At 39.8% G+C, this 16,019-nt stretch overlaps 1 protein-coding gene across 1 annotated transcript; it reads right to left on the bottom strand.

Annotated features, from left to right (window-relative positions):
- Positions 1 to 428: 428 nt before the first annotated feature.
- On the bottom strand, positions 429 to 15,474 carry RHAG (Rh associated glycoprotein). Its single transcript, XM_041480833.1, has 10 exons — positions 15,265 to 15,474; positions 10,554 to 10,737; positions 8,651 to 8,801; positions 8,309 to 8,456; positions 7,427 to 7,584; positions 6,448 to 6,585; positions 6,102 to 6,223; positions 5,298 to 5,383; positions 4,355 to 4,428; positions 429 to 3,676 (listed from the first exon to the last, which is right to left on the bottom strand). The coding sequence occupies exons 1-10, from the start codon at positions 15,395 to 15,397 to the stop codon at positions 3,599 to 3,601; spliced, it is 1,272 nt and encodes a 423-aa protein (XP_041336767.1). The 5' UTR covers positions 15,398 to 15,474; the 3' UTR covers positions 429 to 3,598.
- Positions 15,475 to 16,019: the final 545 nt, after the last annotated feature.

Consider the following 16,019-nt stretch of genomic DNA (forward strand, 5'->3'; position numbering starts at 1 on the left):
GAGTCTGAGCAGGCCTGGGAGAGGAGTCTGAGCAGGCCTGCTCTTGGCCTGGCTCACCCTGAGCCTGTTACTGACCACAGGAGCTCCGGAGGAGAGATCAGGACATTTCACCTACCTGGAAGATGTCCTGGAAGAAGTCCAGGCCCAGTGTCCAGCTGTGCTCCAGTTTGCTTGATTCTACTTCACTTTTCCAGAGTGGGTAAAAGGCACTGAAAATGTCACATATGTCTAGAATTTAACTAACAGCAAGGAACTGAGAGGAAGCTGAAAGGTGAACATTTTGCAGGAGGCTTGAGAAGAACAGGAAGAGCTCTCCTTTGGCAAGAGGAGACATATTTTGTTAATATATTTTGAGAAAAATTGATCCCAGTAAGAGAAAGAAGACATCCCCAAGAAATGTCAAACAAATACAGTTGGTCATCTGATCATTCAATTAATGCATTTATTCAGCAGCAGATTTGAGCACAAATGTTAAAATAAATTTTGTAAGCAAATATTCAGCCAATGGCTTTCAAGTACATTTTCTTTTCATAAAGATACTGCTCTGAGGTAGGAATGCAGAACTATACAACAGCCTTCAAAGCTATGATTACCCACTGCTATTCTGAAAAGGGCTGACAAATAAGCTTGACCTTTAGTTAGTTTAAAGTAAGCTTGACCTTTAGCTAGTTTAAAGAAGATATCATTGAAGTTTTACTCATTAAAAAAAAGCCCAGAAAACAAAAAAGGCCTCACGCCACGACGCCTTATTTAAGCTCTCTAAATGTAAAAAAAGTCAAAGTGAGAACAAAGGTAAGACAGGAAGAGTGCTGAGTGGTTGTTGGAAGGGATAAAACATTGCCAGTCTTTTATGAGAAAGACAAGAAATGCTGATATTGCGAGCCTCAAATTTAGAGTAGTTGTACTTTAACTTCTGTTTAATTTTCAGTCCCATCCTTTAAGCTCATCCTCCACTCCATGTCTTATTTAACTCCTTACTTTATTTTCTTGCCAGTGTAAGGCTTTCTCATGGAAGAACAAAAGGGTTTTTAGTAAAATTTTTTCAGCTTCTGTCTTTTAAACATCCAGTCATGTATTTCACAGAAGTTGTAACTAATTATTAATGAAGCTCTGCTGATTCAAGGTATTCAAAGCTTTGATTAATTGGGAAATACACAACCAAAGAAAATGCCCTAAGCCAGAGAACCAAATGCCACTGGCATCTGCAATGTGGACATGAGCAATTAGGGTAAAAAGCCTTTGGAGAAAGAAATTGTATACTTCAAGGGCACAGTTGCATGGAAAAAACTCAATATTTAAAGCTCTAGTAAGACAAAGGGATTCATCTCTCTACTCTGTTTTTTGACAGAACCTAAGGGACTGATTTCTCTGGGGGAGGAGTCTTCTGAAAAAGAAGTTTGGGGACAATGAGTACTGAGAGGATGAGGGTATGGATTACTATGGAAAGATTATAAGCAGAACTGGATAACAAAAATGTATAGTTAGGTTTTTCCTTTTTGGATTTTAAAAGAACCGCTAAATGTTATTACTGAGGGCGTCCATCACCAAGGAAGGTTTAGGTTGGATATTAGGAAAAAATTCTTCACTGGAAGAGTGGTTAAACACTGGAACAGGCTCCCCAGGGAAGCAGGGGAGTCACCATCCCTGGAAGTGTTCAAGAAGTGAGTAGACATGGAATTCTCAATGTAGTTTACTGGTTATGATGATAAGCCATCCAAGGTTGGATTTGATGACCTTGGAAGTATTTTCCAACCTTAAGGATTTTATGACTCAAATTATTAATTACTATAATTCAAATTATTAGTTTACTGCCAGTAGGTGGTGCTTCCTAACTCAGGTATTCCTGTGTGGTCAGCACTCAAAACTAGTGAAATTACCTCACCCTCCTTTAAGGTGAATGAAAGACCCTCTCAACTCCCAAGCAAGAATTTGAGGGGTGAAATTAATGTATTGAATATAAGATTTTTAGAGGCTGATCAGAGATGAAATCTTTTTCAAGTACTTCAACATTCCATAAATTATGCACAAAATACTTCTAAAATTTTTACAAATGCAATATTTACATTGTTAAATGCTTCCCCAATTTTTACAAAAATGAATGTGTGACAGCTCTGAGAGGATAAAGGTCATCTTACAGCCAACAAGGTAGAAGAGAGTCAGTCATTGCACATCTGCAAAAGAGTTTATCTGAAATAAAGTGTGACACAACAAGTGTATTTTTATTCATGGATAGAAATCTGACATATGTAGCAGTATATAGCAGGTACAACATATGGGACAGCCCTACCTAGTATCTTTCTAAAGATTTTCAAGGAAAAATACATCAGCAGAAATGAAAATGCATGTGCTATTTTATGTGAGAGGAGTTTCCCCCTTAAGTTTGATAAGTAAGACTTGAAATAAGATCCTAGTATTAAAAAAGAAGGTTGAAAGTTCACCCTCTTTGGCCTGTTATTCAGACATCAGCAGTAGCTTTCCGTGAATGATGGATTGAGGCACTGTGTTCCTTCTGCTTGATCTCCACTTCCCATCCATTGTCTCTCAATGGATCATCCCATGCACGAAGGCACCTCATGGAATTCCTTCAGCTACCTCAATTTTTGTCTCTGAACTGAGCAGCCTCTGTCACCACTTCTCCGAGGAAGTTAATTTTCCTTAATTTAGCTTCAGTTTTCTTCTTTTTGCTTTCACTTTTAGGAGAAAGTGACTCCCGAGTCAGTGACTCACCCCATGGAAGTTCTCTGCTGAGTCTTCCGTAGGTTGAACATAATTTCTTTCCAATCAGTTCCAAACAATTCGTGTTTTTTCTGGAGCTGGCATTAGTTCAGGTTGTATTTCTTGCCATTAACACTGCTGCAATTCACTTATTACTTTTGAATAGAATAAGACCTATCATGCAATTACTTGGTTTTCTTAGCTCCTACTCAGTTCCCTTATTATGTCCTTGAAACTAACTAAATCTATGACAATAAATAAATAGATCTATGACAATAATGAACTTTTTTAACAATTTCACTTTCTTTTCCCTTTCAATAAACATTTAACAATGAATCTTGATACTCATATTGCCTTATCAATCACTGTGTTCTGTGATTTGCCATAAGAATTATTTCAACATTTTGCTTCCTGTCATAATCAAGCTTCAAAATACAGCATGTTTTCTCCTCCACCAGAAAACAGGACAACACACTTTATCAAAAATTTAAGGTGGGATACTCTAGTGAAAAGTTTGTTTGAATCCATATAAAAAAATCAATTAATTTCTTCTTGATTACCCCTATACAGCTGAAGGATGTAACTCAGAAATTTCACAATTAAATATATTGTCCTGATAAAATATAGATAATTTTAAAGACCAATTTGTGGTGCCTTTTTTTGATGAACAAATATATTAGAAGGACCTGATTTATTCATCTGAGCTTGGCATAATGACTAAGTAATCTAAAATCCAACTTATTTTCTTCTACAAAAATATCTTCAGGCTTTTCTTGAAAACCTGGTGTGGTTGGGACAATACTTGGATGTTTTTTCATTTTTTCTTAGCATTAGAAACAGAAAAGGGCATCATTAGGACAAATACTGCAGATTAATTATTTTTTTACATGGCAGCTTCAAATCTGCTGTGCTCATCACGGTGGCTGGAGTGAAACTCAGGCACTGTCTCCTCCTCTGGAACCTGCCATGAAAAACAAAGAGGAGCTCAGTTAAGGATACATAGATTTGCTTTTGCCATAAAAGACTAAAATGTGCTGAGAATGTAATTCCATTTCTGTATAATATATGTCTTTTTATTAACATTGACACAGCCTGACATGAGCCATCAATTCTGGATACTGAGGGATGAACACAGGGTTTTTTTCATAGAAGAAGGAGTTTAATTTATTGAAAAAACTTAATAAAATTTCCTTTAACTTCACATTTTATTTACAAGGAATGTATATTATATATTCTTGCCTTGCTTTTTTGGGTTTGTCCTGTCATGAAATGATAAAGTTCAGATTGCCTAAATTAGGAATATGACATCAATGTCTGATAAGGAAGAGGATACCTGGTACAGTGAGCATGAAAGAGAGAGATAAAGGCCTCCACTGTGATATCAATTTGTTGTCTCTCTTTCTGCTTTTTGTTCAAGGTGAGTCCAATGAAAAAGGCATGATTACCTAAGAAGGCCAAAAATTATCCTGAAGGTGACCTAGTCTTGATAAATTTACAGCCTGAAGTAGAGGAGGATTTTTGAACTTAGAGGAAGCAGCCTTTCTGACTCATGTGTGCAAACCACAAAGCCCAGGAGAGCAGGGCTGCAGTGACTGTACATCCTCCAATATAATGAAAATAAAAGGAGGTTGTGTCTTACCTCCCAGTAAGCAGAGTCATCAAAGCAGTTCTGGTCAGATACTTGTCCCAAGAAGGGGATCTTTAGAATAGCACCTGCAGAAAAACCAGAACCAGAGGTTTAAGAAGTGAAGAAAATGACCAAATGAATGTTCCTCAGCTGTGCCCTAGACATGCAGCTAAGTTTTCTGACTGATTTCCTCATCTACAGAAATGCTCAACCATCCTGGGGACATCAGGCTCATTATTCTGAGAGGTGATGCAGATTTCTTCACACAAACATAAATAAGAGCATAAATAGCAGCTTGCTTTTAATTGACCAGATTTCAGACCAAAATTTTCTGTTTCAGCCTGATTTTTTGTTTGTTGGAACACTTTTTTGTTTGGAAGTATTCACAGACACATGGAAATGTGTGACACCTCACTGAGTAGGTCTTGATCTCAAACTAGTTTCTGTTCAGAATTTGAAGTGTCTGAATCTGGAGAAGAATTCCTTCCAGAACAAAACCTTATTACTTCTATAGATATAAAACTCAGTATCTTTGGAGCATGTATTCAGTGAGATATATACAGTCACAGAATCATAGAAACATTTAGGTTGGAAAAAACCTCCAAGATCATCAGGTCCAATCCTAACACCATATTTGTCAACCAGACCAGAGCCCTGGGTGCGACATCCAGTTACTCCTTGGACACCTCCAGGGACGGGGACTCCACCACTTCCCAGGGAAGCCCCTTCCAATGCCTGACCACCCTTTCAGTGATGAAATTCTTCCTGACAAACCTGAACTTTGTTTGAAGACAAAAACTTTGGAAAACTGTTTTGCCATATTTGAGTTTCTGGCATTGGGACCCATTATTTCAAATTTGTATTATTCACACAAAATTGTTGATACATTTAAGTTCTCAATGGAGAAACCTCTAAATTCACATATGTTTTTAGTCACTATAAGCATCACACTGACCTGTGAGTGCTCCTCCCACAATTGCAATTGCAAGTGTACTTCCCAGGGCAGCAGCCTGCATGGCAGGAGTAAGCACATGACCATTCCTGAAAAGGGTAAAAGACCAAACCATTGCCAATCAAAAAATTGTTACACTTTGAGGCTGATGATCATTCTTACAACTTGTACTTGCAGCATGCTGGAGAAGGTGACTGATAGGAAAATATCTTAGAATCTTTATGGTTGGAAAAGATCTCCAAGAACATTGAGTCCAACAAATCCTGCCATTGCTGTGTACAAGAAGGAACTAATGACTTTAATTTAACTTTGTTTTAGGGTACAGATGAAAACAAGTTATTTGAGAAGGTTATTAATGCCCTGTAAGCCATTAGAGAACACTCCCTGTTGTCAAAACAGCCAGCATTTCATCTATTTGGAGTCTTCGGAGACAGTGGAAAAAAGCCATTTTGCCTTTTTTCTTTTTTTTTTTTTTTTTTTTTTAATCTTACAAATACCAACAGTGTAATTGTAGAGTCATAATAAAGGCATTTCTATGTTTGAATGGTTTGGTGTGATGTTTCTTTATGATGCTTTAATTTATTTATTTTTATTTGATCTTTTAATCTGTAACAAGCTTGGCATTTAAGCAGTGTCTTAAAGGCAGGAGATCAAGAAGAACCCAAGTTAAATGAGAATACAATGCCTGACATCAAATATATTATGCATTTCTGAAAAAAAATTAATAATTAGACCTAAAGATGGTAGCAAATTAGAAAGACCTTCCAAAATCAAAAAACTTCTTTCTCTCATCTCTCTGTAACTCACCTACTTTCCGTTTTTATCGCAGTCACTATGATGCCAGCAATACCCCCCAGAATTCCAGGTAAACCATGTAAATTATGAACTCCACAAGTGTCTTGAATTTTCAATTTGGATGCCATCACAGGCTGAAATGAGGGGAAATAGGAGGTTTAGAGTGAGTTTGTAATTTTCCATGATCTCTAGATGGATATGCAAAAGAAAGAGCATAAGTACAAGAATCAAATCATTATTAAAATCACCATTACCTGGATTTACTGTATCTATCCTCCCTTCGTAGCAAACCAAGGGAGCTCCAGGAAAGCCAAAGAGAAATAAAAAATGGGAGCAGAGCTGGGTCCCCGGTACTTACAGTCAGGAACTGGAACCCAAGGACAGAGACAATTCCAGCAACGACCCCAATGAACATGGCAGAAAAAGGGTGGATTTCCAGGTCAGCACAGGTACCCACGGCCACTCCTCCTGCCAGGGTGGCATTTTGAATGAGAACCTGCAGGGGGGACACAGAGTGAGGCAGAGGTGGCACATGAGGAGCAGTGGCTTGTTTTAGGGCTGAGTGCCCCTCCAGGCTCTCTTGCACATGCTGGGCTCAGACAAATAACTGCAGCTGCTGGAAAGGAGAGGGTGAAAACTGAGCTGGATTTTAGGGTGAGGGGATAGAAGCTGGTTTGGTTTTGTCTGTTGTGCAACTGCACTGAGACTTCCAGAGAACAGGTCCTTTCCTTGAGAGACCTTTTGGCTGTTGTAATAAGAAAACTCAAGTAGGAACTCCTTTGGAATAAGATTCAAAAGTCCACCTGAACACTGGACTAATGTCTCTAAGGTTCAGCAGGTTCTGTGAATGAGAGAGAATCATCACAGAATCATTAAGGCTGGAAGAGACCTTTGAGGTTAATAAATCCAACCATCAAATCAGTACAACCACCATGTTTCCAGTCCCCACACTGCTTTCCATCCCTTTCTGTGAAGAAATTTCCCCTAATATCCAGTATAAACTGCCCTGATGCAACTTGAGGCTGTTTCCTCTCATCCTGTCACTTGGTACTTGAAGAGACCAAGCCCCACTTGGTTGAACCTTTCTTCCTCAGGGAGTTGTAGTAAATGAGAAGAGCCTCCCTGAGCCTCCTTTTCTTCTGAGCCCCTCTCAGCTCCCTCAGCCACTTCTCATCAGACTTTATAGGTTTTACACGTATAATAGCTCTAATTCTGGCCATAGTATGGGGAAAGGCTCCAGATAGCCTGGACAGATAGATGGACACTGGCAATCTGCCTTCTCATCCTTATTGGAGAGGGTTGACTCGATTTAACAAGGGATATGTTGTGATTCTTACCATACTGAATTTGCCTCTTTTATCCACCAAGCTGGAGAGGGCGAATGTTACGATGGTACAGGCAGCCAAGGAGTAGTAAGTGTTGATAATGGCTATTACCTGGGCTTGTGCAATGGCAGAGTTAAAACTGGGCCAAAAAAGCCAAAGGAACAGGGTACCTGCAGGAATAGAAGTCAAAACAAAGCCAAGGCTATTTATTCACAAGGGCTGAAACAGAGTGAGCTACAAGAAATGAGGACAATGATTAATGAGAAACACAGAACGGCCAAAATTCTGGAAGAAATAATAGAATATGCAGAAGCTTTTGACACTGGCACCTAGGATTTTGACACATGGTCTCTTGTCAAATCTTAGTGGAAGGCTTTAATGACCCCTTGTCATGCTCCACTCACTGTCAGAGCTCACCACCACTGTGAAACCCCAGCCAGAGCAGGAGGCACAGGCAACACAATTCACATGCAAATCCTTTATCAATACAACTGAAAGCTTTAGCTGGTGAATTGGTCTATGAACAGGTCTCATGGACAGATAGCTATATGGTTTCTGACATTTATTACCACGACAAGTACAACTCAATCCTTTTAATTATGGACAATTGCTTTGGAAGTACTGCTGAAAAGCACAAGATTTAACAGAAAGGAATTTACCACTAAGGCACAGTGAAAACACATATTTTATTTGATCTTTCCATCCTTGGAAGCAAGGAAAAATTGTAAAAATATGTGTGCCACTGAAATTACGGTGCATGCATGAGAGTAAAAGGAATTTGCCTCCAGAAGTGTACTTAGGAAAATTAATGTAGCATAATAATAGGTAATCGGAAAAAAATAGGGATGGGAGAGGGATGAACAGCTCATCAGCTCTCAATATTACATCACTTACCAATCATGGCAAACATGTCTGAGTGGTAGGTGGATTCATCATTATCATGTTTGTTTGCCAGACCAGGACGGTACAAGACGAAAGCTGCAGCCAAACCAAAATAAGCTCCAAAAGCATGGATAGTCATCGAAGCTCCAACATCTGTGGCCTGTAACAGGGACCCAAAGTAATGCCAGAGATTTTATACAGCATAAAGACAAGGGTCTGATGAATGAGAAGTCTGGAGGACTTAATGGTTTAATTCTGTGGTAGAAACCAGAGCCTAGAATAAGCAAACTGGAAGTATTTCAAAGTGAAAGCATTTGTTATAAAGAGAAAACAATGATTGCTAAATAGTTGTACCTTGAATACTTTGGTAACTAGGTGTTCGTTGCATGCAAACATGGTGATCTCCAGGAGAGTCAGGATCAGCATCTGAATGGGACTTGTTTTCCCCAGGAGTGCTCCAAATGAAATCAAAGCTGTTGCTGTACTGAAGTCTGCATTTATCATGCTGAAGATAAGAAAAAGAAAACAAAAACAAAAACTAAACCACAAAAATAAAATAAAATCAGTTTAAAAGCTGTAATACCCAACATGCCATTAAAATTATATCATTAAAATTACAGAGCTTTAATTCTTCAGATACAACTTTATCAAGTTCATCTTCATGGATAAAAATTAAATCAGCCTTTCCAGATAGATTTGTAAGGATCTTACCACCTAGTGAAGAGTAAGTGTAGAAGGTTTCCTCCTGCTTACACCATACATGTGACTAGCTGGTTGGAATTATGATGAAAAGGCAGATGAGAAGTGTATGGGGATGTGCAGGGATGCCATGGAATCAGAGAATCATTTAGGTTGGAAAAGGTCTCTGAGACCATTGAGTCCAATCACAGAATCATTTAGATTGGAAAAGGTCTCTAAGGCAATTTTACCCAGCACTACCAAGGCCACCACTAAACCATGTCCCTCAGTGCCACATCTGCAGGTTTGTTAAAAAACATCCAGGGCAGGTGACTCTACAGCTTCCCTGGGCAGCCTGTTCCAATGCCTGACCACCATTTCTGTGAAGATATTTGTCCTAATATCCGACTAAACCTCCCTTGGTGTAATTTCTTTTTGTCACTTCAGGCCATTTCTTCTTGTCCTGTTACTCATTCCCTGGGAGCAGAGCCTGACTCCCACCTGGCTGTCCCCTCCTGTCAAGGAGCTGTGCAGAGCCAGAAGTTCCCCCTGAGCCTTCTTTTTTCCAGGCTGAGCCCCTTTCCCAGCTTCCTCAGCTGCTCCTCATCAAACCTGTGCTCCAGACTCTTCTCCAGCTCCTCTGTCCTCTGGACATGCTCTGGCCCCTCAATTTCCAGCCCTGACTGCCACCTAGGCTTCAAAGATGACAGTGTGTCTTTGGTCAGATGGTTTATATAATGCTGGAAGCCTTGCACACCTGTCTGTCTCTGTCCACCATCTTTGCATGAGCTGTCACACTGGAGCAGTGTTAATATGTTTTGGGGACTGGCAAAGGTAAACAAAACCAGAAATTGATCAAAAACTTAGAGCACAGAGAGGCACTAACCTGTGGATCTCTCTAAAGATGCCTGCCTGTAAGCATTAGGGAGCTACTTTTATCATTCCTGCTTTCCTCTCAGTAATGTTCTGATGCTGTTCATTTTGAAAGTGTTAACAAGTTGTGTCAGAAAACAGAACTGCAGATGTGGAAAACACTCTGAGACCTTGGTAGAGGCAGGACAGGTGAAGAGGAGGGGCATTAAAATCACTTAGAGAAGTTGCCCATGAGGTCTCTTATTCTGTGATTGGTGTTCAGACCCTGCTGGAGAATGATGCTCATGGAAATCATTCCTTGGGAAGTAAGAGAAAACCTTGTGAGTGCACAGACATGCTGCTGCAGCCTTTCTTCTGTGACCCCATGTGTCATGGAAAGACAGATCCTTCCAAGTCTGCTGGATGCAGGATGTGCTGTGCTACTGCTGGAAATCTTCCAGCTTCCACAGAGTCAGAGATTCAAAGCAATAACTCTACAGGACCCACACCTCCCACTTATAACATAGCACCTCAAATTTCTTCACAAACTTTGGCCCAGTGCACCAGGAGTGGGCCCCTCAGAGGTGAAGGGCAGAAGGATGTGGAGAGGAGCACAGTAAGGCTTAATGAAATTTAGTTCAAGACTGACCTCATAGGTGTTGTGGTTTATGGCTTCTCCTGATATCTTTAGGCATAGAAATATCAATTTTTGTGAATTCACATATACCTTTCGATGTTAACAGAAATTTTCCCTCTTTCCATATGCCAAAATCCTTGCATCAGAATTCCCCACTGGAGACCGAAGGCGGCAATGAGCATGTTGAAACCAACACTGCTGAATCCATATTTCTTCAGAAAGGTCATCAGGAAACCAAATCCAACAAATATCATCACATGGACATCCTGAAAATCTGAAGGGAAAGCACATCTATGTAGAGACTGTGAAAAGTGACTGAGAAGGGTGAAAATCTGGGGACGAAGGCAGTTTGAGTAGAGGAGTTCCAAACTCCAGTCATGCATGTGATCCATTCTTCCACTTTCGTGACCAGTCTACCAGCTGAAAACAGAATATTTGGAAAATGCCACACCTAATTATTGATTCTATTGATTTCTCTATCATTATGGAAAGCCACTGGATCTCTATGCTTGCAAATTTACTTGTGTCTTGCACTGTCCTGTCTTTGTGAAGCTACCTGGAACATCATCACAGCTTCACGTCCTTCCAGAAAAGTTATGTTCCCCTTCCAATAAAGGTGGTCAGAGCCAGTGTGTTCTGACTAACTCCAAAATTGTACATGGGATTTGTTTGGGTGAGTGCTGGGTATCCCAGTGCGAAGGAATCCTTGGGATCCCTAAAAATTACTGTATGAGACATTGATCTTTTTACATGGATAAAAGTTAATATTAAGGCAAAGTTTAATTTTTAAAAGTAATATAGTTAATCAGCACACCATTAGTCTTTCTTCAAATATTTGGTTGTTTTTTGAAATATGACTTTTGTTAAAATATGGTTAGTTATTTTTCTACTTTTTAGAGTTATGACTTTAATTTTCTTTTATATGGTTTTAATACAAAATGTGTCTATCGCCATAACATGGATACTTTATATTTTAAAATATTTATTTTACTTTAAAGCTTTATGTGACTTAATTGACTAAACAAGACAGGTTTGAGTCCTGTAATTGCAGCTTTTTTTTCTGATTTCACTCTTAGCAAGAACCTCCAGAATAGACAGACCGTTTTAAAAAATTTTTATTTCATTGCTCTTGCTACCAATAAGCATGAAAATCATGAGCTGGTTAGTGTAACTTTTGTCTTGAAGTTGCAATTCCCATTATTTGAAGTATTCCTCAGTTTTTCATTACCAGGTTTGGCCAAAAGAGGGCCCAGAAGTATAAGAATTTACTGGGGATTCCTAATAAACTTTTTGATATTTGCAGTGTCATATTCCAGCCCCACCCTAGCACTGAAATAGCAATAAGAGCCTTTGCTTTTCATTTAAGAAACAGCATCGTTGGTTGGTTTGGGATTAGATGATGAACTTTAAGGTGCCTTCCAAACCAGGCCATTCTCTGATTCTATAGAAATGCAGGTGATTCACAAACACCTCCAACCTTTTTGCTTCCTCTTCAGGCTGGACATTTTAAAGCTGTCTGAACTTATTCACTCAAATGGTTTAAAGTCCTAGTTAAAACTAGGTTAATTCATGGGTCTTGAGGACAAATTCCTTATAGTTTAGCCTGTACCTTGAACTTTAACTATCTTTTGTGCATGATTTTAAAGAGTAGGTCTGGAGTGACTTTAAATGATGAAGAAAACCACATGATTTGAACTGAACTGTTTCAGTGACTAGCTGTGTTTGACAGAGCACAGCACTTCTGGGAGAGAGAAAAATAAAGATTGGGAAAAACACCCCAGCAGATCCAGGACAAAGCAACTACACAGAATTCTGCAAGGCTGGCCAAGACCATCATATTACCTCCACTGCAAGGTGGTCAGTCTCAACACAAAGATGCTTGTGACATACTCTAGAACTGATCTTGCTTGGCCTAGAGTTGTCAACCATAGAACCCTGAACAAGAGGAATGCATAATTTTTCCTAAGCCATGAGTCATGGATGCTCACAGGACAATGCAAACAGGATGCCAACACGAAAGAAATCCTCTTGCAGTGCTTGAAGAACCACCCCACTCCCTTGTTCTCCCATTCCAGTGGCACAACACACCTGAAAGTGTCCATCCAATTTGCCATGCCTGTACTTGTACCCACCAGAAATAGATACAATGCAAAGCTACGCTTTGGGAATGATCTCAGCTTAGCCCTCCTTATCTGAGTGCAAAGCTATGCTGATCCTCCACTATTATTTTTTACTTTTCTTCTTTCCAAAAACCACTGAAACAGCTTGAATTCATGGTGCTGAGGTGTCTAAGGCATACAAAATCATGCCTTACACTGTAGTCCTGAGAATAAAAATTACCTCCTGGATGAAAGAACTAAATCTCTGAGGTACACATGGGTTAAAATCCTAAGGCACAGCATGGGAAGCAGTTTGAACCCATCATTTTAGGGAAGTCCTGGCTCGAGATACTTCCTAATACACCTATACAACCATAGCATTAAATTTCTGCCAAGTCCTCAGGCAAACTGCACTTTTGCTTCCACTTTGTACAGGTAAATTTGAGAGTAAGGAGCACTAAAAGTGAAAATATAGGTATTGTTGAAATCTACTTTTATTCCCATTCTTTATTGGGAATGACCTCTGTGAGGACAGCATCTAAAAATTCAACATGACATTGGTGGTGTTTGCTTGGTTTACGTCTCTACTGGTAATCTGAACAACCTGGCCAAAAGAAATATATGTTCTTCTCTCTTAAAACACTGTTCCCACCTTAGAGTAGTCCCTTATCCATGCTGTGCCTAAAGCCATGCCTGGAAGGAGGTCAAGGGGCCAGTTTGCATGAGCCCAAACCATTTTAGAAGGCTGCTCACAGGTCAATAGCGTGGGCAGCTGAGGGACAAGCGTGCAGGAATAACACAGTCTTACACTGCCTGTGCAGGGAGACATAAGAGGCAGCAGGAAATTCCTCCCACAGTTTTTAGACACTGATATTAATGAAGAAATAAGCTTAGGTGATCTTTAACTGGGTAGGCTACTTTTGAAGATCTATATCGTAGTCTTAGTGCAATTACCGGTGCTGTCAGATTATTCCTGTGGGTTTGGGCATAACTTTTGCCTAGGCCAATAATCACCTCCTGGGTGACAGTGGACCAAGAGTAATTCCCAATACACTGTCTAGAAAAGGCCACCTAATTTAGGAACTTGGACAGTTCAATACAATTGGGATAGTTTAATATGACCCCAGCTAAGACAGCTGCATTTGTTCAGCCTGGAGAAGAGAAGGCTCTGGGGAGACCTTAAAGCACTTTCTAGTAATTGAAGGGTCTTATAAAAAAAGTGGGAGAGTGACTTCTTAAATGGGCAGATAAAAATAGGACAAGAGGGAACAGTTTTAAATTAAAAGAGGAGAGATGTATATTGGTTATTAGGAAGAAATTCTCTCTGTGAGGGTGGGGAGGCCCTGGCACAGTTTGCCCCGAGAAGCTGTGGTTGCCCCATCCCTGGAAGTGTCCAAGGTTGGATGGGGCTTGGAGCACCCTGGGGTAGTGGAAGGTGACCCTGCCCGTGGCAGGGGGGTGGAATGAGAGTATCTTCAAGGTCCCTTCTAACCCAAACTTTCCTTTGGCTCTATGAACATCATTGACATGGCCAAACTCTTACAGAGAGTGGGCACAGCCCAAGGTACCACATCTCAGGGATACTGCCACCTCTCAATGGAGCTAACCTAAATGTGAGTAATTAGTCCCTGATGTCCATCAGCAGACTTGCATCTGGAGCTGAATAATGCCCTCATTTGCTGTTCTCTGACCCTGACAATGCTCTCTGTGAGAATACACAACACATGATTACTCCAACCTGATTTCACATGCCTCTGTAACAGCCACTGAAAGGACAGTTAGGATGAGAGAAAAAGAGGGTTCAAAATTACAAAATTACATTCAAAACTACACAGGTGCTACTTGCAAGCAGGGAGTTCTGTACTCTGTGATCCTCATCAAGCACATTGCAATCAGGGCTACAAGTCATTGAAGCCTCAGAGCCAAAAAACTGAACAAGCAACCTTCAATACTGCCAGGAAAACACAGTTTGCAGCTCTGCAAACTTTGTTTTCTATTAATTCACAATAGTCATATCTTTGCATGAGAGAAGTGAGTAACTACTTCTCAGGCCAAGAGCTTTTTCTGATCTTCTCCAAGTATTTGCAGAGAAACAAATCAACAGAAACATTTTCAGGCTAAAGTATTATAGCCTAATGGAGGCACTGCTTTGGAAGATAGCAGGGGGTTATCCACCTTGTCACCAAAACTATGGCCCTTTTTGGAGTTCAGGTTTCACAAACATTTTATAGCAATGATGAATATGCAGCTCAATTTCCATGTTCTCATAAGACACATTTTCCAAACCTGAATGGTAGTAATGAAACATTCTATTCATTTTAATTATTTAATACATTAATCAGGATAGAAGGTCTGGCAAGAAACACCCCCATCTGTCTCTGCAAAATGCTGGACTCTTTCAAAGAAATGCACAGTTCTCCAGGTCTTAACCTGCTGTGCAAACACTAGAACTATTTCCCAGGCTCTTCTCTCCCAAAACAGCAAGCATCTCAGCAGGGAGAGTCTTGCAGAATTTTGTATCTGCTCAATTTGGATTTGTCTTTGAAGCCTGCTGCTTTCACATCTCAGGAAAATGTGTTTGCCCCAAAACTCAACTTTCTTTTCCAGCTCTATCAGTAGGTCTCATAAGTTATTCAGAAATCTTGCTTAGGATCAATTTAAAGAAATTTCAACTTCTACAAATCTTAGACAGAAATACTTACGTGGGTATAACATTCTAGAAGGATCTGGGTCATAATCCACAAATATCCCAAACAAAATAATGACAATCACTTCCAGAAGAAGTGCCAGGATCGAGAACTTGAACTTCATGTTGGTGTCAAAGTCTGGAGGCATTGCTGGAGAGCAGGTGGCTGTGAGAGCTTGATAATGGGTGTTTGCCTTCAGAGGAGCTGGCTAATTCTGTGGATCTGGGTGATATAGTGAAAAAAAAAGAAACAGAGACGTGAACACACCGTCCCACCCACTAAGGGAGGGAAAAAGTATGGGTCAATATAGTGGTTTCAATTTCCCAGGGTACTTCTGTGTCTGAAATACTGACTTGCATGTGGGTTTTTTTCCAGTTTGTGATACAAACCAGCTCATTCAGCCACAGACATACTTCTCACTGCCTATATGTATTTTAAAAAGGAATTAGCCTTTAAGAAAATCTCACAGAGCCTGGTTTGCTGCACATAGTAATGAGCAGTGACTTTCAATTTTGTTGCCTGTAGTCAATAATATTTTCAAGTTGTAGCTCTTCTTCCAAAAAGTAAATAATTTTGTATTGCAAATAAAACATGGGAAATCACCTCTTTTCATATAGGCTGTTATAAGCAAAGAGAATATCTTTCAACAATCTGAAGACATTTTTTTTTATTTTACAGTGAAGTACTCATTCGCAGACCACAAGTTCCCACTGTAAACTTTTATTTAAAAAGGAAATTATTGTACTTATTAAATGTAAAAAGGATATTCA

Source organism: Pyrgilauda ruficollis, unplaced genomic scaffold (assembly GCF_017590135.1).
Source record: "Pyrgilauda ruficollis isolate IOZ18807 unplaced genomic scaffold, ASM1759013v1 scaffold54, whole genome shotgun sequence".
In the NCBI taxonomy this organism is placed as follows: domain Eukaryota; kingdom Metazoa; phylum Chordata; class Aves; order Passeriformes; family Passeridae; genus Pyrgilauda; species Pyrgilauda ruficollis.

Coding starts and splice junctions, on each gene's coding strand:
- RHAG (XM_041480833.1), bottom strand. CDS start 15,397: ATGCCTCCAGACTTTGACACCAACATGAAGTTCAAGTTCTCGATCCTG. Junction 7,585..8,308: donor AGACATGTTTGCCATGATTG/GTAAGTGATGTA, acceptor CTATTCCTGCAG/GTACCCTGTTCCTTTGGCTT. Junction 4,429..5,297: donor TGTGGGAGGAGCACTCACAG/GTCAGTGTGATG, acceptor GTTTTTCTGCAG/GTGCTATTCTAAAGATCCCC.